The 23,456-nt window shown below is 37.0% G+C and overlaps 1 protein-coding gene across 1 annotated transcript; it reads right to left on the bottom strand.

The window, feature by feature from the left end:
* Positions 1 to 6,994: 6,994 nt before the first annotated feature.
* LOC121409017 (sodium/glucose cotransporter 4-like) lies at positions 6,995 to 22,683 on the bottom strand. Its single transcript, XM_041600793.1, has 14 exons — positions 22,528 to 22,683; positions 16,942 to 17,013; positions 16,197 to 16,301; positions 15,556 to 15,615; positions 14,719 to 14,823; positions 13,581 to 13,767; positions 12,661 to 12,872; positions 12,322 to 12,457; positions 11,623 to 11,730; positions 11,029 to 11,179; positions 10,241 to 10,409; positions 9,502 to 9,717; positions 8,396 to 8,522; positions 6,995 to 8,244 (listed from the first exon to the last, which is right to left on the bottom strand). The coding sequence occupies exons 1-14, from the start codon at positions 22,615 to 22,617 to the stop codon at positions 8,018 to 8,020; spliced, it is 1,965 nt and encodes a 654-aa protein (XP_041456727.1). The 5' UTR covers positions 22,618 to 22,683; the 3' UTR covers positions 6,995 to 8,017.
* Between the last annotated feature and the right edge of the window lie 773 nt (positions 22,684 to 23,456).

Genomic DNA, 23,456 nt, shown 5'->3' with positions numbered 1-23,456 from the left:
AAGGAAAAGGAAAAAAAAGAGAGAGAGGGGAAGAGGGGAAAGGAAGAGAAGAAAAAAGAGAGAGAGGAAAAAGAGGAAAGAAAAGGAGGAAGAGAAGAAAAGAAAGGGGGAGGGAGAGGGAGGGAAAAAAAGAAGAAAAAAGAGAGGGGAAAGAAAAGAAGAAGGGAAAGAAAAAAGAAAAAAAAGAGAGAAGAGGGGAAAGAAAGAGAAAAAAAGAAGAGGGGGAAGGAAGAGAAGAAAAAGGGAGGGGGAGGGAGAAGAAAAAAAGAGGAAGAGGGGGGAAGAGAGAGGAAAAGGAGAAAAAAGGAAAGAGAGGAAGAGGGAAGAAAGAAGAGGGGAAAAAAGAGAGGGGAAAGAAAAGAGGAAAAGAAGAGGGGAAAGAAAGGGAAAAAGAGGAATGGGGGAAGGAAGAGAAGAAAAGGGAGGGGAGGAGTAGAAAAAAAAGAGGAAGAGGGTGAAAAGAGAGAGGAAGAGGGGAAAAAGAGGAAGAGGGAAGAAAGAAGAGAAGAAAAAAAGAGAGAAAGGGGAAAGAAGAGAAGAAAAGGTGATAGGAAGAGGGGAAGGACGAGAAGAAAGAAAAGAGGAAGAGGAGGAAAGAAAATGATGTTTGAACCAAAAGGGCGCTGAAATGATGTTCGAAGGAATGTTAAAGTGATGTTCGTAGGGGGGGGGGCGAAGTGATGATCGACCTACATGTAGGGGCGCCGAATTGATATTCGAACTAGGGGCGCCAAATTTATGTTCGACCTACATGTAGGGGCGCCGAATTGATATTCGAACTAGGAGGGCGCCGAAATGATGTCCGAAGGGATGTTAAAATGATGTTCGAACTGGGGGCGCCAAATTAATACTCGAACTGGGGAGGGGGGCGCCACTTGATACTCAAACTAGGGGGGGGGGCCGAATTGATGTTCCCAACTAGGGGGGCGCAAAATTGATACTCGAGCTAGGGGGGGGGTGATATTCGAACTAGGGAAGGCAAATTGAGTTCGAAGGGATGCCAAAATGATGTTCGAACTGGGGGCCGAATATTGTTCGAACGGGGGGGGGGGGGCAAATTGATGATCGACCTACATGTAGGGGCGCCGAACCGATATTCGAACTAGGAGGGCGCCGAAATGATGTTCGAAGTGGGGGCGCTACATTGATACTCGAACTATAGGGAGGGGGGCCGAATCGATTTTCGGGATAGGGGGCGCCAAATTGATACTCAAACTAGGGGGCGCCGAATCGATGTTCAAACTTGGGGGGCGCAAAATTGATACTCGAGCTAGGAAATAATATTCGAACTAGGAAAGGCAAATTGAGTTCGAAGGAATGCCAAAATGATGTTCGAACTTGGGGCCGAATATTGTTCGAACGGGGGGGGGGGGGGCAAATTGATGATCGACCTACATGTAGGGGCGCACAACCGATATTCGAACTAGGAGGGCGCCGAAATGATGTTCGAAGTGGGGGCGCTACATTGATACTCGAACTATAGGGAGGGGGGCCGAATCGATTTTCGGGGTAGGGGGCGCCAAATTGATACTCAAACTAGGGGGCGCCGAATCGATGTTCAAACTTGGGGGGCGCAAAATTGATACTCGAGCTAGGGAGCCGAACTGATATTCGAACTGCCGCCTTGTTGTTGGCTCATTGTTCCATATATTGAAAGTTTGAAATGCCTTGGCCTTGAGGTTTTTAGGCCTTGGGTTTCCATGCCTTGGACTTGGCCTTGGGGATTAAAGCCTTGGTCTTGGATATTAAAGCCTTGGCCTTGGAGGTTTGAGCCTTGACTTACAACACTGATGGATATATTGACAGATATTATTTACAGAAATTTTGAAGTTTACTTGCACACACTAAAAAATAAATGTTCAGAATTGTTCAGAATTGAACCCCGAAAGGTTGATGCAAAATCAGCACCCTATGGGTTCAAAAATTGAACCCCTGATTTGGGGTTCAAAAGTTGAACCCTGCGGTTGGGGTTCATTTTTGCACCCTGCGGGTTCAAAATTGCACCCCTAGGGGTTCAATTTGAAATTTAGGGGTGCAGTTTTGAACCCCAACCGCAGTGTTCAATTTTTAAACATAATTCTAGCAGGGCCTACCCTGATGAGAATTTAAACGAAATTGAAAGCATCAAATGGTTAAAATAGAAATCGATCGAGTTTTCCGCTAGCATCGATTATTTTTTAAAGCGATATTACATTTATTCATGAACACATCATTTTAAAACCATTATTCAATTGCCTCTTCTTCATGCATAGGCGGATCCAGGTGGGGACCCGAGGGGCCCGGACCCCCTCATGGGTAGAGCAAAAAAAGGTGGGAAAGAAAGAAAAAGGAAGGAAAAGAAAAGAGAAAAAAGGAAAGGAGGAAGACGAATTAATAAAATAAGATGAGAAGAAGACTTGGACAAAATATTTTATGTCACTGTATAAAATTTTCGCTCGCGCTTAGCGCTCGCATTGCCTGTTAAGTGATCCACATATCTTGTTCAACACGGAGCTTAAATATCAAGTTTGGAAGTCAGTATACAAAACATATTTCTCCTTGGAAATCGAACTTTCATTAATTTTTGTGATTTGTATATATTGATTTTTAAAAAGTGCTCTGTAAAAATGTCAGTTTTATGGTCTGAATATTAACATTTTCCAATTGCGCTGCGCGTTCGCGAATTGTGATGTATCAGGTACCTATTATTTTCATGTATTCCATAAAGTTTTCAAAATATCCCTTTTCAGGTCTGATTGTCAAAACGCATCAGCTAGCGCTGCTATGCTTGCATTTTTGATTGGCGGGTTATGTATGTCTCAATATTGATTGTATAACAAACTACTTAAAATCCCCTTTTCATGACAGTTTATCAAAAATTTCGGCTCGCGATTTGCGCTCGCATTAATGGTTAAAAATATATCAACTAATTAATGATGCATCCTATTCATAAATAAAAAGGTGCTTGAAATGCTGAGTGTTAAGGCCATAATATCATCAGATTCCGCGCCCTCATTATGCATTAATACTAATATATCAATTTAATAATTAAATTGTCACTTTTGTTTTATCTCGCGCTTAGCAAGATGAATAGGAAGATATATAGTCATCATATTCATATGATAACATGTCCTAAGGATGTCAAGGTCCTATGTCTCAAAATTAAAGTAATAATGAAACATATCAGCTCTTTATCAAGTGCGATTTATATCCACCTTACAAGTTTCCTACAAAGTGTTTGAAATATCAGATCGGAATATCAAATATTTTAAGCTCGCGCTTCGCGCTCGCTTTTATTTTCATGATAAAAGATTGTTTAGAATGCCTAGATTCTAGGTCTAAATCTGAAACAGGCGCGCGCATTTTCATTCAGTTATCCAGTTTCAGATCACAATATCAAAAAATTCTGCTCGCCCTTTGTGCTCGTATTATTAATGTCGGAAGATCCCCTTTCTCATCCCTTTCATGATTTACAAAACATGAATAGAGTATCCCGTTCAAGGTCGAAATCTCGATTTTTTTACGCTCGCGCTTCGCGCTCGCATAATTTGATTGTAAAATATGTAATGTCTTCATGGCTAAATGCAAGCAGTCCTTAAAAGGCACTTTTCGATCAGTTCAAAACGTATATAAACATTTTCTGCTCGCGCTTTGCGCTCGCATTATTAATGTAGGAAGATCCCCTCTTTTTCATGATTTAGGAAACATGAATAGTGTCCCGTTCTAGGTCTAAAACTAGAATTTTTCCGCTCGCACTTCGCGCTCGCATCAATCGTTTAGTTATATAGCTATCTTGTTCATGATTACAAAAACTGATTAAAGTTTTCCATTCTTTATGTAGAAATGTCAAAAATTTTCAGCTCTCGCTTCGCGCTCGTATTATTTGATTGTGAAATATGTAATGTCTTCATGGCTAAATGTAAGCAGTCCTTAAAAGGCACTTTTCGATCAGTTCAAAACGTGTACAAACATTTTCTGCTCGCGCTTTGCGCTCGCATTATTAATGTAGGAAGATCCCCTCTTACTCATCTTTTTCATGATTTAGGAAACATAAATAGAGTGTCCCGTTCTTGGTCTAAATCTAGAATTTTTCCGCTCGCACTTTCGCGCTCGCATCAATTGATTTGATTTGATTTATTGTTTTCTTCTGCATGACTGCATCCATAACATTCGCATAATACATTTTTCACAACATAATAAACATAATATGTTAGCATTTTTGGCATGAATCATAAATAAAGAGTACTAAAAAATAATTCCAGACAAAAATAATTAACTATATGATATTCACAATTTGCAGGAGGATTGTCATCATAAGCAGATTGCTTGAAAAAATGACAATCCCAAACTTATACTAATTGAATTAATACATTTATAAAGCAGAATTGGCATATATTTTCAAATACGAAACATGAATTCATGCAATATTATAGTATGAAGATGAAGATGATAAATCTGAGGGTGACGGTGATATGATGATGTTGATGATGATGATGATGATGAAGGCCATGGAGATGATGGTGGTCATGATGAAGATATTGGTAATGACTAAATCGAAGGAGGAATAAATTCACGATAAAAAGGATACGACACAGAAATTTTACTTCAAATATTCTGATAATAACATAGATTTAACGTTTGCCTTAAATGAGTGAAGAGACGAAGATTGTTTTACAGACTCTGCTGGTAGAGAGTTCCACAAATCTGGACCATGGTGTCTTATGGATCTCTGCGCAATAAGCAGTTTTGGGTTGATTAAATGGAAATTTGAAGAGTTACGGGTAGGGTATGAATGAATAGATGTATTCAGAGAATAAAAATTGTGGAATGAAGGTAGGTGGGAGCATGTTATTTACGTACTTAAACATAAGTAGTAAACTTTGAAGTGTATTTATGTCAAATACTGTTAGAGTCTTTAGTTTATGGAATAATGGATTTGTGTGTGATAAATATTGGGAATCAGTACAAATTCGAATTGTTTTTTCTGTAATTAAGTAAATTGTATTCAAGTTTTCAATTCTTTATGTAGAAATGTCAAAAAATTTCAGCTCGCGCTTCGCGCTCGCATTATTTGATTGATGAAATATGTCATGTCTTCATGGCTAAATGCAAGCAGTCCTTAAAAGGCACTTTTCGATCAGTTAAAACGTATACAAACATTTTCTATTCGCGCTTTGCGCTCGCATTATTAATGTGGGAAGATCCCCTCTTTTTCATGATTTAGGAAACATGGATAGAGTGTCCCGTTCTAGGTCTAAATCTAGAATTTTTCCGCTCGCACTTTGCGCTCGCATAAAATTGTTTAGTTATACTGTATAGCTATCCTGTTCATGATTACAAAAACTGATTAAAGTTTTCCATTCTTTATGTAGAAATGTCAAAATTTTTCAGCTCGCGCTTCGCGCTCGCATTATTTGATTGTTGAAATATATAACGTCTTCATGGCTAACTGTATGCAATCTTTAACAGGACTGTTAGGCCTAGCTTTCCGATCAGTTCAAAACGTTTATAAAAAAATTCTACTCGCGCTTCGCGTTCGCAGTAATTATTGCAGGCACATCTTTTTTCAGAATGTTCAAATTTTAAGAAAAAATAAATACAATTTCAAAAAAAATTGCTTGCGCTTCGCGCAGGCATTATAAAATAAGGATTATGATAGTATACATTTATGTTGATTTAAAGAATAAAGCTAAGAAATGACTTATAGGACTACCCCCTTCAAAGAAACAAACGAAAAAAAAAACATCTTCGAGCGGCCGATCGGGGAAAATATGGCTGAAAAAAAATTCAGAAGGCTGGATCCGCCCCTGATTCATGTGCCTATGAAATAAGATAATTTAACATGCATTTAAGGCACTTATGATTGCCTGGGGGAGGGAGGGGCCGCCATTTTTCCGAAAAGTACACAGGGGCGCCAAAATCAGGTCGAATTTGGGCCCCCCTCCCTACGAAATCCTGGATCCGCGCCTGCCTCAAATGAAATTTGGTGAACGGCATATCTGGATCTCTTCTTTCCTAGATCCATTATGTCCACTTGACCGGGAACCATTAATTCGTTCACTAAGACACATCAGCGTTAATTAACGCCTCTCATAATCTTGAAAGATCTGTATGACTTTAGCTGTAAATGCTGCAAAACGGGAACAAAAAACTACGTCAATCCTGTTTGGATATTATTTTTCTTTAATAATCAAAGAGATCGTTTTCTTTGTACCACCCAGGAAAAAATTATATCCGGAGGTTGACAAAGTAGTTACATAGACAAAAATACGATTCCTATAGCATAAACCTGAATGAATATTGTGACAGAGCTTTGCCGTAAAAGAAAACACTAAAGAGTGGTACAAACAGATATTAAAAAACACATGTATAGCTAAACATATTTTCATTAAGTACATTGTGAATCATATTTGAAATCAGTTCATTTCAGATCTTTTATTAGATTTCGCCGACAGTGATCATAAATTTAGAATGTATGCACAAATGCATCAGGGTCTTTACTGAAAAGACGATTTGAAAGATTTTCCTCCGTGCGACTTTTTTTTTCATCTAAAAATATGTTGATGTACTCATCCCCTTAATAAGAACGTTAATACCATGTTAGAAATGTTTTCTCTATTAAAATTGAAGTATACATACGCAAAGTGGCGTAACTACGGGGGAAAAGGAGAAAAAGAGGGAGAAAGGAAGAGAAACGTAGTGGGAAAGAAGAAATTACTGTACATTGTAATATGTTTTATTTTGTATAATTTTGTTCAGGGCCTATATGTGTTCATCGTTCCTGGTGCTCGCATTGTAAATCCTAATGTACAAAACATCCCATTTTCAAGTCAATATACACCAAATATGTTTCCTCTCACTTCGAGTTATTATTGTTTTTATGTAGTGACATAATTGCTTCTTTTTCACGACTTCAACAAGTGATTGCCCCCTTTTATGGTCTGAATACAAAATCCTTCCATGCCGTGCTTACGTTCGAATTAATTGGTGAGATATGTCTGCTCTTCATGAATTCCTTAAATTAGTCCTTAAAATGTCCCTTTTCTGATCTGAATATCGACAATTTTCAGCTCACGCTTCGCGCTGGCATCGTTTGGTTAGTGGAATACGCATGTTCTTCGTGAATTCCTACAAACAAGCCTTAGCATGCCCCTCTTCAGGTCTGAAATTCCTAAATTTTCAGCTCGCACTAGCAATGTTTGAGATGCGTATGTTAATCATGATTTCAATTACTACAAAAAATGCTTCATGTGCTTATATGTAATTTCTAACAAAATCCGCAAGCGTTTGGCACTCGCATTAGATGACTAGGGTAGGATAATTATGTACACTCTTATAATGGATTCCTCAAAAATAGTCTTTAAAATGTCCCTGTTTTGGGGTCAATGTATATACACAAATTTAAGCTCGCGCTCACATTGTTTGTTTATTGATACAGGCACGTATCATAATTACAAAAATTGTCCCTTTTTAGGTCTGAATATCAAAAATTTTCAGCTCGCACTTTGCGCTCGCATTATTTCATAAGTGAGATACATATCCGTTTAATGGCACAGTCTTTAAAATGTCTCTTTAGGTCAATAACCTGGGGAAAGAGTGGGCGCTTTGTGCGCCCACTGGTATCTAAAAAAAATGCTGGTGACCCACAGTACGCCACTTCATACGCAGAAAGAATCATAGGCTAAGGTCATCATAATTACTTAGGCCTACACACTTTCTAATCAGTAGATATTCTATATACCCCTTTTCCATATTAACCCTTATGGTAGGCTTAGTCAGTCCACTTTATCAATTTTCATCTTAAGTTTACAGGTTATCGCTTTAAGTAATGACATTCATTTGGTGGAAGTTATGGGGGGGGGGAAAATCGACACGACCAAGCATCCTATACTTTCGCTTTTGTAAATATTTTTCTTCCCTTTTCTGTTTCACTGCTTGAAAAATCGTAAGCATGGAAGTGCAACAAACCCCTCCCCCCTCCGGTAATGGTTACTAACGATTCAAATACTTAGTATGTACGTAGCTAAAGGAAAACGACCTAAGCATAATATCCAAATACAAAGACGCAAAGTCCAGCCAAGAGAACACCGTTGAAAGCTACAAATTTTTCCCACTTTGGGTCATCAGCAGCCAATGCTTGTTTCTCTGCTACGGCCTTAGCTTGCTTCTCTGCCTCTATTTCGGCATCCTCGTCCATTGGTGAGCCGCTTATGCCGCAAAGGATGGACCAAGCTTTCCATTTTAATCCTGTTCGATTCTTGTACTCTGTAAACAGATAAATATACATTATGATGAAGTAATTAAACAAATTACATTCGAAACAGGAAAATCTCGTAAGAAACGTCTCATTCTCTAGCGCCCGAATATGAGCGTATATATCATTTTCAATCGAAACATTACGGCATTAAAGACTTACTTAGATCAGACTCCATTTTTTTCTCTTTCCTAACTGCATCGTGTTCCTTCTCTCTTTCTTCCTCCTCCTTTGACATCGGCTCCCGTGGAAGTGTCGAATGTCTGGTCCAGAAAGTCAATCTAACCAACTGTTTGGGAATAAATAGTACGAATCTTATACATTTCATTCACTACTCACTCTAAAGTTAGTGATATATTAATCAAGATAATATTTCATTAAGACTTGTCGGACGTTTAGTCTGATGTGTCCTGTTTATCCGATAGTTGCCATAGTATGAGTGCTTCTCAGCAAATCAAATCAAGATAATGTTGTCGGATTTGACAATTGTCAGACAATAAAAGTTGATAAAACTAATTATCGCCAGATTGTGAGCAACTAAGGGCTATGTATAACGGGGCTGCAATATTATATTGTTTAAAATGTGTTGAAGTTAATAATTCAATCTAAGCTTCACGTTTGCCATGAAAAAAAATTGATTAGTTTGAAAATATTTCTTTTATCGCGCGAAAATGCTTTAAGTTACGAAGAAATAAATGGTAAGAAACTAATAATTAATTTTAATGCCAGGAAAATAAAAACAAAGATTCCGGCCATCACTGGAGAGCATTTTACTAATATTTAGTCAATTATTTAACACATTTAGAGTAGTCCTTGCATCTGTTTGACTGAGAGGAGATCCGATGAAAATAACAGACCACGCTCTTCATATTAATTAATGTTCTTGTTAATGTTCCCCGCTTTATGATATGATTATCAAATCAATTAAACTCGAAATTAAGAGATGTCCAACTGGTCTCTAGTACACTACCCATCCGAGTAAAATTGATCCGAAATCTGACTGACTAATAAAGTTGATTCCAAAAGGCACCATTCTGAGTCAAATTTGAAACCCGAGAAATAAGAATGTATGCTAACTTGGTGTTTGCGGTATTAACTAACATGGATTCGGTGATTCCGATTGGCCACTGAATGCCATCATGGCCATGGTAGTTACCCATTGGCAAATTGTGAATTCGTCATAAAACTGGCCAAAGGACTATATTTTATTCTTTATACTCGAACATAAGGTAAATTTTATGTTAGATTATACACTACAGAATATGAACCTTTGTCGGTGGGATCGGGTCGGTCATAAGACTGATACAGACAATCAGGATGAGTGTGAACGCGTATAGGAATGCTGCAAAGTGCAGGAAATGAAAGTTCTTGAGGACGTCTGGTCTGGTGTCTTCCTCGAGGCAGGTTGGTATGCCATAGACGAACTCCATGATCGCCCGGGTAAAACCAGTTGTAAAGCCAATCACCAAACCCCAGAATGCACCCTGTGAGAGAGAGACGAATAAGAAAGAGTTGGAAGTACCCTAAGCAAGGAGTTTCAATGAAAGGAGTTACATAAACCAATTCCCTTTGAAGCCACGTTTGATACGGCAATGAGGAGATATGTTAGGCATGTTTTTTTTTACAAAACATTCTTGCCTGACTACAGACTTACTGGCCAGTTAAAAACAAAAGTAGATTTTTTCCTTTAAGAATAGCGGCATCACAGATCGCCATCAAATGCTAAAGTGTACATTCTTTTATAAGTTTTTAGAAATGGGAATTTGCATGAATTAATTTGCGGTTCGTTGTGACTCCATTATTAACGACTTCTTGTCCCGACTTAAGAATAATATACTTAAAGAGAGCATTATATGATATTTTTATCCAAAACCACAATAAAAATGTTTTCATTATTTCATATAGCAAACCATAACTTTATAAGCAATACCAAACAAACCACATCACATCTCATCAAACGTGTCAATTCGATTGATGAATTAAATTAAATGATATCTTTCAAATCACCTTTTCGTTGATTCTGGACCATGCAATAGCTGCTGTGAAGACTGCAAAGACTGACGGTGAAAGGTAAGACAAGATAGACTGAACATAGTAGACTATTCCTCCAGAACCATAAGATTGGATGACTGGTAGCCATAGAACCCCTACGATCATGAAGATAATTGTACAAAGCCTGTCCGTTGGTCATCAAATATTTGGAGAAACAGAAAGAACATTCAAAGCTTAATCAATATGATAAGTCACAAAAATATATATCGTTTAAGTTACAGCGTAAAGGCTATTAGTCTCACACCACAAGATAGTCTGCACATTCTTGAAGTACTGTAACACAGAGGATAATTGTTTATCAGTGATTCAGTGGCGGAGCCAGGGAGGATCCACAAGGGGCCACATTCTTTCTTCCATTTATGTGAAAGCCCCTCCCCCCCAAAAAAAAAAACGACAAACATTCCACTCACACGCCCATACAACGGAGGAAGGCACTGACCTTTCTATTGTCTTATTCGTTTTTTTGTATATTCCCTTATTCGGGGGGGGGGGCATGGCAACCCTCTGTGATGATTAAGAGTCTACTTGGATATGAAGAGAAAATCGTATACTCAGATTTTTTTCTCCAATTTTCAAACAAATTAAAACTCTCGGTTGTTTTTCAAATCAATTGTGATGTTCTGTATGATTCACTGAAATGAATATCTTCTTTCAATAATAATGATCTGCATATTCTAACAGTTCTCTCATGGACCTACTACAACATGGTTCTCCTTATAATGTAGGGCCTAATCGAAACTTACTTTCCAACGATAACCATCTCTAATTCTGTAGAGGTTGGACGAACCTTCACCCAAATGTCCAGAACAAACATGGAACTAGCTGCATTGAAGATTGATGTTAGAGTACTGACCAATGCAGCTAACATTGCAGCCAACATAAGTCCTTTAGCACCTATATACAACAAAATCTGATCTCAATCTTTGTAGGATATCTCCCTTAATTGGGATTAATATATTATGAGATCTATGTCAAAACTTAAAAGCAGAGCAACTTGTTAAGGAAGGCATTATGTTGCTTTGAATAAAATGACATATTAATATCTCAACAACGGGGATATATCGCCTAAATTCGAAAATTTAACTGACAGTCACTGGTTCCTCAAGCAACATTTCGCTCATGCAGCTGTATAAAAAAATACCTATGACAATAATATTCCTTACAAATTAGGATTAGATAACAATATTCAGAAGTTAATCCCAATGAAGTAAAGGTAAACACTTAAATGAGCTCCATACTATTTTGTTTATAATATCTTTTTAAACAATAATAATGGCGTCCAACGTCATTACCATTTTGCGATAGACACAAAATCACGAGACGTAAGCTTTACCTACCAGTTGGCATGAGGTTGACCACCAATTTTGGGTAGGCGATGTCCCCGCAACCAGCTGGATTACTGCATACTTTTTCACATATCCCCGGCTCCACACACGCCACTTCATCTAAGTTAGCACGACAACAAACAAACAAAAAGCAAAAAAAAAAACATGTTAAAAGCTGCATCTAAACAGCGACCAAAATATAGGTTTTTACGGTCAATAAATTTCCCGAAAAAAAATCCTGTGTAGTTGAATGACTTTAATGAGAGCAAAAGATTGAAGCGAATACCATAGAAAGCATAAATCTTCTCAGTTTGTTAGATCGTCTTGTTCATCAGAGGTTACAATGATGTGCAAAAACCAAAAGATCATTCAAGACCATGGACCTATGTCAAGACCGACGGTCAATATATATATATATATATCATCATCATCATCATCATCACCATCATCGCAATCATCATCATCATCATCATCATCATCATTTAACACAAGCACCACCATCACTAGTCCACCACCACCACCATCATCATCATCATTTGTTTGGTTGGCATATATTACAGATAACATAACAAGTATATTTATTGACAAACTAAGACATGATGGATTCAACCTGTTAGTATTAGTGAAATATCTCAAAGAATATGCAGTCAATGTCTTTGACTAACTTCATGTGCGACACATTGTTCTAGTAGGGGTAAGGACTAAACTCACCAGGCCACAGTGATCTACTTATCATCCCAGGCCAGATCATTAGATACATAGGTAGGATCTTGAAATATCCAGTCAGGATACATCCTGCTTTGCTATGGGTAACATTCTTTGCAGAGAGAGTCCGTTGAACAATGACCTATACAGCAACAGATCAAACAATTAAACACATTTGGGTTTTTCTTTTTAAATCAAACATATACACGACACGGAAAAAAGGTGAATCACTTTCGAGAAAAGCTTCATGTTGTACAATGGGGTTAACGATAATTACTATGCCTGATATCAACGGCGGCTTCTTTAATCACTAGGCAATATACCCGCATTAAGTGCTCTTTTCACCTGGTTGGAGCACCAGAAGTAGAGTCCCAGTATGAAGATACCGAAGATGAGTCCTGGCCAAGGAATATCACCCGACTTGGCATCCCTGAAGATATGCCATGTATCCTCCTGTGGGATCCCACACGTTGTATTGCCATAGATCTGGGTGGTGTTTGGTATAGCAGTCATGTAAAGTAAACGAAGGTTTCCGATGCCACCAATCTCTGCTATCGCTGCAGAATAATCGTAGTGTTAAAAAATATTTAAATATTGGAATTATCAATAATGAATATTTCATAGTTTAGATTCCATGAACTATAAGACTTTAAGGATGTATTCAATTGTATTGTATTGTATTTAATAAAGTCACATGGTTTATATTGTGTGTGGATTCTCGCTTTTAAAGGGGGGGGGGCACACTTGTGTTACAATGGCATATTTACATTACATTTCGTATTATGTATGATTATGAGCCACCCGCTGGATCCGCAAGTGCCTGTTACAATAATAATCTATGAGCAAAAAAATGTTAGTCATCTGATATAAAAGAAATTTCAATAATGTACAAGTGTATCATATTCCATGCAATTTAGTTGTAAACCCCTTCGTTGCCACCCCGGGCCACGCAGTCAAGCTAAGCTTATAGTGACAATCCCTGCAACCTTCTGAAATCATTATGTTGTAGAAAATAAATCTCTGTTCATTGTTTTGATGGTCAAATATTTTTATTAATATGTACTATGTATTTTCTTTGTTAATTTGATTATCCGATAAGTTGCAGTGATCAATAAATAAAATGACATTGATTAGTGGAAGTCAACACGCAATTTAATCCATTTGATAAAAGTGTCACCAGATGCAAGCCAGAAAAATATTTTCAATAATATTCAAAATAATGTACTTTGAGTGTACCTAAACTGTAGGCATATATATTCACTCACATATTCCCATAAGAACAAAAGCACCAATGATCATGATGACGGCCTGGAGAGCGTCAGTATAGATGACGGCCTTTAGACCACCAGCTACCGTGTAAATAGCCGTCAATAAAAGGAGAGAGATCACAGACGTATACACGTTCCATCCAAGAGCGGTCTGGATTACAATAGTACCACCATACATTTCACCCTATAAGATGATAAGAATAGGATGGAAGTGAAATTCAGTAACAAAAAAAACAACAACAACAACAATAATAATAATACACATTCAATAATGTTACGTAAATTAGATATGTTGGAAAGAAAACAATTTTGTGCCACATCACCACCTATGTATGTGTGTGTGGGTGCGAGAGGGTGTATTTCAGAGAGTGTGAGGGAAGGTGGGTGTGTGTGTGTGTGTGTAAGGGAGGGAGAGGAAGAGGAAGGCCTAGGGATCGAGAGAGTGTGTACAGAGTGTGTATGCGATTTGGATGTCGAATGTGTGTATGTGCATGTGTTTTTGATGTGTGTTGTTGTGGTGTTAGTATACCCTATCAGCTGCTCCAGGATGGCGTGCCACATCACGCCCTATGTATGTGTGTGTATGTGGGTGCGAGATGGTGTATATGAGAGTGTAAGGCAGGGCGAGGGTGTGTGTGTGTAAGGGGGAGAGGAAGATGAAGGCCTTGGGATCGGGACAGAGTGTGTATGCGATTTGAATGTCGAATGTGAGGGTGTGCATGTGTTTTTGTGGTGTTAATACCCTATCAGCTGCTCCAGGATGGCGCCGTCTTGATCCACGTGACAGAAAAAAAAAACGTGCGACATATTCAGTATAATACACTTTCATTTCTTATTAAATCTGAATTCACAGGCTATGTTCGCTTTCCAGACCTTTTGAACAGTGTTTGTCCACTAACATGTGGTCTAAGACCCATCACAAAACAGGCCTTTCATGATACTGTCATCCCTTTTACCCCGGCATTTTACATTACGTAAATAGCAATTAATTTACCTTCTAAATCCCATGTTAATCCATGTGTTTTATTTTAGACACGTGGCCGATACTGGAAAATAATATCTGAAAACGTTGAATAGTTTTTGATAAGGTAACCTCCCCCTATTCCTATTCATTTCCCTTCTTCTCACACCTTACCGCTAGCATCATAATAACAGCAACGATGAGGTTAATGACTGAGATGAAAGTTTGCAACCGGTTTCCTCCAAAACGTTTCTTTAGATATTGCGGCACCGTCGATATCTGGAAAAATATACGAATACAAATCAAACCATTGTGATTCTAAATGTTTAATTTAGGACATGATACTTGTGGCAAATGCCACATTGATCTAACAAGCATGAACATGCAAGATGTTCTGGTAGAAACGGTTCAGTACTGATATCTAAGATTACAGATTTACTGAAACACCACTGCGACAATTCCACTTGATATGATTGTTATCACTATTTTGTAAAATAGGTCACTTTCTAACTTCAAATTGTTAAATTAGTAACTTTATTCTAGAATTTCTATACGGTTACTGACACGTAATTAAAAATGTGGAAATAAAAAGAAACATTGGAGATGTAGAAATAGAAATTAAACAGGATAAGCTCTGATAATGCTAACCATTTTTGAAGTATCATCATTAGGAACAGTGGTGCCAAGATTCGTGATACCTTGGACGTTGTCTCGTAGAACCTTGCGATGACGCTCGGCATCACTAATTCAAACTGATAGTATGGCAGCGACAAGGGATGAGGGAATCATGTGGGCATATTAAATCAACGTACTGAAACTGCAATGAGGTCTAAAAAAACACTTTTTACTCTTCGAATTTGTAATTTCGATGGCTAGGTTCCCTCGCACACATGTCATAACGCAAATATACGTTGAAATCCCGATTTGATCATGATTGTAAAAAACAATCGCTGTCATTTGTTTAGTTTAATTCATGATCGTTATATAAATTAAAAACCTGGATATACTTGCCTCTGAAGCAAAATAGACCGGACTGAATACAAAACCAAGGAGCAGCAAACAGACCAATGCCTGATGTTAGAAACAAAAAAACACTGATATATATATATATATGTATATATTTAAAGCACGAAATACGATTACAAAATATAGTTTTGATTTTAGATTTCATGTGCATTTGTTTCATTTAGTGATGAAGTATTGAGTCAATCTCTAAATGCTAATTCAATATTTTATGTACTTTCTTTTTTATTGGTTGTTTACGAACTTACACTCGAGAATTATGCAATAGATTTATACTTAGTATTGTATTTCTTAAAGACAAAGGAATGTTTTTCACTCTCACCGTAAGAAACGACAAATAATAAATCAATTAATGAACCAACTATAAACAAATAACGGATTATATGTATATCGTTTTTTTTAAACTAAGAATATGCAGATGAATAATCCAGATCGCATAGTAAAGGGTGAATAATTAATTAATCAATATTGTAGGGGGGGTCCTTATAATAAGAAAAAATAGCAAAACTTAAACCATGTAGAGAAAGTTGTTCAATGGAAATAGAATTGCAACCTTTTTCAGTAAAGGTTTTTATAAGAATTTGGATGGGTTTATTTAAAAACAAATGAGAGGTAACAGAATATCTTACGTAGTATTCATAAGCGATGACTGCAATACCAGACACCGCAGCAGTTCCTGCCATACCAATGAAAGATGAACTACCAATGTTGGTGACGTATAACGAAAGCCCAACCTGTTTCCATGGAAAATAATTGTTTTATAAATTATTCTTATGTGGAAAGTATGCGGGGTATAAAAAAAAACAATTGTCCAGAAAGAGGTACAGTCAGAACTTCTGATTACCCTAAGCTTACCAAATGTCTGTGCCCCCCGGGTGCCCCTGGCCTCTTGGATCACACAGTGAACAAATCATCATCATCGAAATGTAGGCTTCATACGTATGAGTGAAATAATAGTAAAAGTAGTGGTCGAAGTAATAGAAGAATTAAGAGTAGGAGATTAGTGCAATGTAAAAAATGAAGTGCTATTACGTATTTAAAGTGCTTGTTTAGTGACTGCACTACGAGTGCTGATTTTCTAGTGTAAATTTGAACTAAAAATCAGCACTCGTAGTGCAGTCACTATGCAAGCACTGTAGGTGCTAAATTAGCACTTCATTTTTCTACCGTATGGAAGGTGTATTTGAAGTAGTTATGCGTGGTGCTTTTGTGAGTACTCTGGTGGGGGGGGGGGTGTTGAGACGGCCCTGTCCCGAGACACGTCCCCCAAAATCGCAGCCCAAGTTAGTAGTAGCAGCAGCATAAGAAAGAAATGCTTCACCAATGTCTAACATCATTTTTAAAGATATGCCAAGTTTACTTGTTTGTTCTTACCAGCCACCATGGCATATTTCGACCTGCCAGGAAGTAGCCGCTTGTAGAATCCTTTCCACCTCCCCATGATGCCTGTAAATAGTGATTGGAAAAAAATGTTTAAAACAGTAGTATGAACTCACGTATGCTTAAATAGTTTACAGACTGATTAAAAATATTGAAAACATCATGGCACTTTGCAAAAAAATAATTCTATTGCGTTTTCTTTTTCTAGACTATAGGCTAGCCATTCAAGAGTTCAAGAAATAATCAGTAAATCAAGTCACAATTTTACTAAAATAAATAAAATATGGGTTTTATTACTTTAAGCAAATATATTATCTTGCAAAAGCCAACACAACACACCCATTCAACCACTCTCGACAGATCGCCTTTACCATCATAGGGCAATATATCGTTGTTTATATTGAGTATTATATGAATTTCGGGGGCCAGTGTTTAAATGTCAGTTCTTGATTGTCAAGAGTACAAACTAATTATCGAAATTTATTACAGTCATTACCTACCATCACTGGTAATAAGGTAATAAATGCATAAGCATTATAAAAGTGATTTTTATAACAAATGGCGTGCAAGACCTGTATAAGCATGACAATTAGATTGATGTAGGTCTACTGGAATTGGCTTTGGGTGAAAATATATGGAATACAAATAATCATGTGCAAAACAACAACAAAAAGTGTGTACTTGGATAAGAAAGTACTACAGATTTTTTCGAAACAACATGCATTCTAAAAAGAAAATTTCGAATTCAAAAAAATCATGTCAGCTTTGTAGTCACTTTTCGTCGATCGGAACAGGGACTTGGAAAATGGTTAAATTAAGTTACCGAATAAGACCACAATTCTTTACGTGTACATATACAATGCGTCCCCCCAAAAAACTATACACTTTTGAAATGGCTGACAAAAAAAATATATCACTTTGGGGGAAAACAATTACATATTATGGAAGCCAATAAAGTCAACTTTCAAATGACGCCAAGAAGTTGGAAAACTATTCACGCTTGATCGAGCATTGCCCACTGAAACAAAGGGTATGAAAATTAGGCTGGGCTGGAATTAGCCTTCCAAGTTTTGGTTGTTTAAGCAAGTTTCATAAATTATTAAATTTAACTTTAATGCATGAGTAAACACGTATAACACCTTTTTAGGCAGCATTTCAACATTATTATGTGGATCTCAGCAATGTGTTCATGGGAGTCGGGAGAATAGGGGGTGAGATAGGACTTAAGTGGGAAAAGTAGGTTGATGGAATAAGAGTCAGCAGAAATTTTAGCCCCCCTCCCTCTCTCCCGCCTTCCCCTGATTGCTATTGTCATGTACGCGTGAAGTCCAGAGCAGAATGTTGATTTAATGATAAATTCTGAATTGGGGCATCATCTTTTTCCTATCAGTCATTAATAAACTATTTCAATGTGCATTGTGATCAATCAAACATTCAGTTTTTCAATAAATTATTTCATAAATCATCATAATCAGTCAATTTCTTGGTAATCATTCAATGAAAAAAAAAAATATCAGCCACCGGTCACCTCAGTGGCAGTTAAGTTTTGTATAGGCTACTATACAGGAAGTGAGACAGAGAGAGAGAGAGAGGGGGGGGGTAAAGATGGAGGGAGGCGTTGCTAAATGTTATGTTGAACTTTATCCCATTAACGTACTTCACCTACTTAAGTCCTATCTTACCCCCTATTCTCCTGACTCTCATGAACACATTGCTGAGATCCACATGATAAAGTAAAAATGCTGCACTAAAAACTGCAATTCATGATCACTCATGCATTAAATTTTATTTTTTTGGGACGCACTGTATATGCACACATGAAGCAACTTCTCAGTTGTATATATATATATATAAAGAACAAGCTACAAAATAACTAGATGAATTTAGGTGCCACTGATACGTCTACTCTTATACCTTATTTCATTCTTGTTTGTAAAATGATGTAGTTCCAGTGATTAAGACTACAAAACAATGAAATATGCCTTTAATAATAATAATATCGGACATTTGCAAAGTGCATGTATCCACCTTGTTAGGGGCCTAAGACACTCCTATACACCCCGTCAAAGCTACCCGTGAAAGCTAGGCCACAGTGCTCACAACTTTGTTTTACTTGCTGCTAACAATAAGTCTTTATGAAATGGTAAGAAGTGAGAATTGTAAATAACTGTTTACTGCATAAGCTGTTATTTTCGCGGATTTCGCGAATTGCCGATCGGCCGCGAATTTAACAACACGCGAAAATATTGACACATTTCTTAGTCAGTGCCCATGCCCCCAACAGCAAAGATTTGCTATTGAAAACTTCCTGCATAGTTAGAAAATGGAGATATGCACCTCTATATGTACAAAAAATAAGGCTTAGAAAGTACAGTTAGTGATTCAAAAAGTTAGCTAGAATTTCACTTTTTTAATGTCTCGAACGAAATCAGAGCCTAAATTATTTTCTAACATTATTTTATCAATATTTATACACTCACTGTAATAATAAAATGTATTTTCCATGAAATAATTTGATTTTATTGTCATCTGATTGACTCTATACACACGTATTGGTAGCTATTTGCATACTCATTAATATTCATAAGTCACATGACCAGAATTTTGAGGGTGAAGATTCTGTTCACAAAATTCCACAAGTTTGCACTTTTACCAACTTTTTGAAAAATTAATCAAACAAACTACAAATTCCAAAGATTGCTTAACCCTATTAGATCCTGTGGCATGATGATTTTTTAGATCTAAAGGTTAAAAAAGTGAAATTTAAGCCACCTTTTCCATAATTTCTGTTTTTACAGGGACATATTTATGTACAAAAGACATATCAGCATGAAGATTTTGAGTGGTAAAGATTTGCACATGATTTGCACTGGATTTACTTCTTTGAAATGCTGTGAAAATGATTCGTACATCTTCCGATCGCGAATTTAACAACCCGCGAAAATGTCGGGACACCCGCGATTCGCGAAAAATTCTGTACGCGAAAATATCAGCTTTTACAGTATTTGAACTTACTCACTCGAATCCCCCATCTATGTCATAGACATAGTATTTGTGAATAACAATAATTACTCAACATCTTACCAGAGAGGTGTTGAAATAACACCGGTTTGGCGTTAGGCTCAGGGGCGGATCCAGCCTTTGCCAATAGGGGGGCCCAAATTTTTTTTCACCCATTTTTTCCCCGATCGGCCGCTCGAATATGATTTTTGCCGGGATATTTGGTTTCTTTGAAGTAGTCCTATTAGTCACTTCTTAGCTTTATTCTTATGAATAAATGTAAAAATATAATACCATAATCCTTATATAATGCAAGCGCGAAGCGCGAGCTATTTTTTAAAAATTCTTATGTACTTTTTCCTAAAATTTTTAACATTCTGGGCAATGTTTGTTATCCTGAAAAAAGATGTGTATGCAAGTGAATAATTACTCCGAACGTAAAGTGCGAGCAGAAATGAAGTGATGAAAAGGTACTGCTTGCAGTTATAGTCATGAAGACGTTACATTTTTTAAAAAATCATATAATGCGAGCGCGAAGCGCGAGCTGAATTTTTTTGACATTTTTACCTAAGGAATGGAAATTCTAAGCACTTTTTGTAACTTAACAGAATAGGTATATAACTAAACAATTGATGCGACGCATGAGCAAAAAAAATCTAGCTTTAGACCTTTTGAACGAGACACTCTATTCAAGTTTTGAAAATCATGAAGGATGAATGACTAAGTAGGAATCTTCCTTACATTAATAATGCGAGCGCAGAGCGCGAGCAAAAAAATTAATAACGTTTTGAACTGATCGAAAACGTGCCTGTTATGGACTGCTTGCACTTAGCCATGAAGACGTTACATATTTCAACATATTGCGAGCGCGAGCTGAAAATTTTTGACATTTCTACCTGAATAATGGAAATTCTAAGCACTTTTTGTAATCGTGGAAAGGATAAGCATGTAAACTAAACATTATTGATGCGAGCGCAAAGCGCGAGCGGAAAAATTCTGGACTCTCCATTCATATTTTGTAAGTTATTGGAAATGCGAGCGCAAAACGCGAGCAGACAATTTTTGATATTGTGATCTGAAACTGGATAATGATTTAAATTTTCAAACAGAGAACAAGCTGCGCATCTGAATGAACGTGTGTTTCAGATTTCGACCTAGAATTGGGGTATTCTAAATTCCTTTCTTATCATGAAAATCAATAAAGCGAGCGCAAAGCGCGAGCTAAAAATATATGATATTCCGATCTGAAAAGGGGTCAATTTAAGCTCTGTATTGCAAGTACTTCGTGGGAAAATTGTGAGGTGGATATGGATCACAGAAAAAAAAAGATCTGATATTTTTCATTATTATTACTTTGAGTTTTGACTTAGGAATGGGACATTTTATAAGGACATTATATCATCATATAAAAATGATGACTATCTTCCTATTTCTCTTCCTATAAGCATGAGAGCGCGAAATCTGCATGTTAATATTATGGCCTTAAAACTCGACATTTAAAGCACTTTTGTAATTATGCATAAGATGCATGTCATGAGTTAATATCTATCAATGCGAGCGGAAATCGCGAGCCGAAATTTTTGATAAACTGTCATCAAATTGTGATTTTAAGTAGTTTGTTTTAGAATTAATATTGAGATATACATAACTCATTAATCAATATGCGAGTGTGCAGCGCTTGCTGATACGTTTTGACAATCTGACCCTAATAGGGATATTTTGAGAACTTTATGGAATACAGGAAAATAATAGGCACCTGTCAAATCGAATTTGCGAGCGCTCAGTGCAAGCAGAAAATGTTAATATTGAGACCACAAAACATACATTTTTTACAGAACACTTTTTAAAAATAAATTTGTAAATCAAACGAAATAATGAAAGTTCAATTTCCTAGCTGAAATGTGTTTTGTATATTGACTTCAAAATTTGATATATTAAGCTCCATATTGAGCAAGATATGTAAATCACCTAAGACGCAGTGCGAGCGCGAAGCGCGAGCGAAAATTTTATATCCCGACTTGAAAGATTAAAAAAAATATTTTCCAAGTCTTCCCCTCATCTTATTTTATTCACTCATCTTCCTCCTCAGTCTTATGTTTGCCTTTCCTCTTTTCTCCTCTCTTTTTCCTTCTTTTCCCTTTTTCCTTTCTTTTCCTCTTTTTTTGCTCCGCCAATAGGGGGGGCCCGGGCCCCTCGGGCCCCCCCTGGATCCGCCTATGAGGCTAACACTTGGCATTCAAGCAACGTTGATTAGTGTTTAACCAATATCGTGTTGATTTTTACCTGGTGTTGTTTCAACATGCACCTCTCGGGTGTGGACCGATATAGATACCAGGCTCGGCAGGCTGGTATTAAATTAACACCGGCGTTTTTGCAGCGAACAAGTCATTCATGGATTATGTTTTTTTTATACATTTTATCTGTCAGTTCACTTATTTTATCAGTTATTTAGCTGAAACAGCTACAGTTAAGGCCTACTAAATAAAACTGGAGTTATCGAAATACCGTTTTGGTTAAGTCGATGAGCTGAAGTGTTATATAGCAATGATTGAGTTGAAGTTATTGAAAGCAGTACCTTACCCAGATTCCTAGTGAGAATACAACAACAAAGTGAATACAAATAACTGCGATATCCCATCCTTCAATGTTACTAGAGGTCATGTTCCCCATGGTTACGAGGAGGAGGACGATATCAACTTCGACGTCGAAATCACCGTTTCTGAGGCGTCAACCACACATACAAGGTCTATTTTGCGATATGGATTTCATCAAATGCCTTTGATTTCTTCAAAAGAATTGAGGACGATTGTTTGTAGTCATTTAACGACGATATAAATATCTCATTTACCACACACATCAATTTGTTTAGATGAATATTTACATCAATGATTCAAAGTCGAAGTGTCAAGTATTATTACATTAGCAATTCTACGGGCTACTATTCGGTGTTTATATGTAAAATGAAGTAAGTAAGGGTTATCTATATTAGATAAAAACTGATAAGGTGATAAGGTTACCGAAAGACAAGGTTTATCTGTACAATATAACACTTCTTTTTATATCTATCAAAAACAACACGTTAATAGCTTTTCGGATAATTTCTAAATTGTAAATGTGAAGCTAAATCTAGAATAAGAAAAACATAAATATTTTTTGTTAAACCGTATATGAATAAGATAGTCAGCTCTTTACGTCTTTGTGACATGCACAAGCAATTTTATCTGCAAGAATCTTCAGGAGTGACGGAGATGGCTATTACAAGGAAGAAGAAAAATTTATTGGGCCTTTAGCGAAGAGAGAAAAATAACGGGGGAGGGGGGGATAGATGCTAACATCTATGGGAACTTGAGGCTTGAGCTACATTCATCATGCTTACCAGTAAAATTAATGAAACTAGCTCTGGAAATCATTAATATTAATGTGTGCGGAGATTTTTTCTTTGAAGTGTGCGTGTGTGGACGCGTGTATGATGTTGTGTGTGCTATAGGCATGGTAGATAACCGCCCACA

Source organism: Lytechinus variegatus, chromosome 2 (genome assembly GCF_018143015.1).
Source record: "Lytechinus variegatus isolate NC3 chromosome 2, Lvar_3.0, whole genome shotgun sequence".
In the NCBI taxonomy this organism is placed as follows: Eukaryota; Metazoa; Echinodermata; class Echinoidea; order Temnopleuroida; family Toxopneustidae; genus Lytechinus; species Lytechinus variegatus.
The sequence above is the reverse complement of the archived record's forward strand: the minus strand, read 5'-3'. Positions and strand labels throughout refer to the sequence as shown.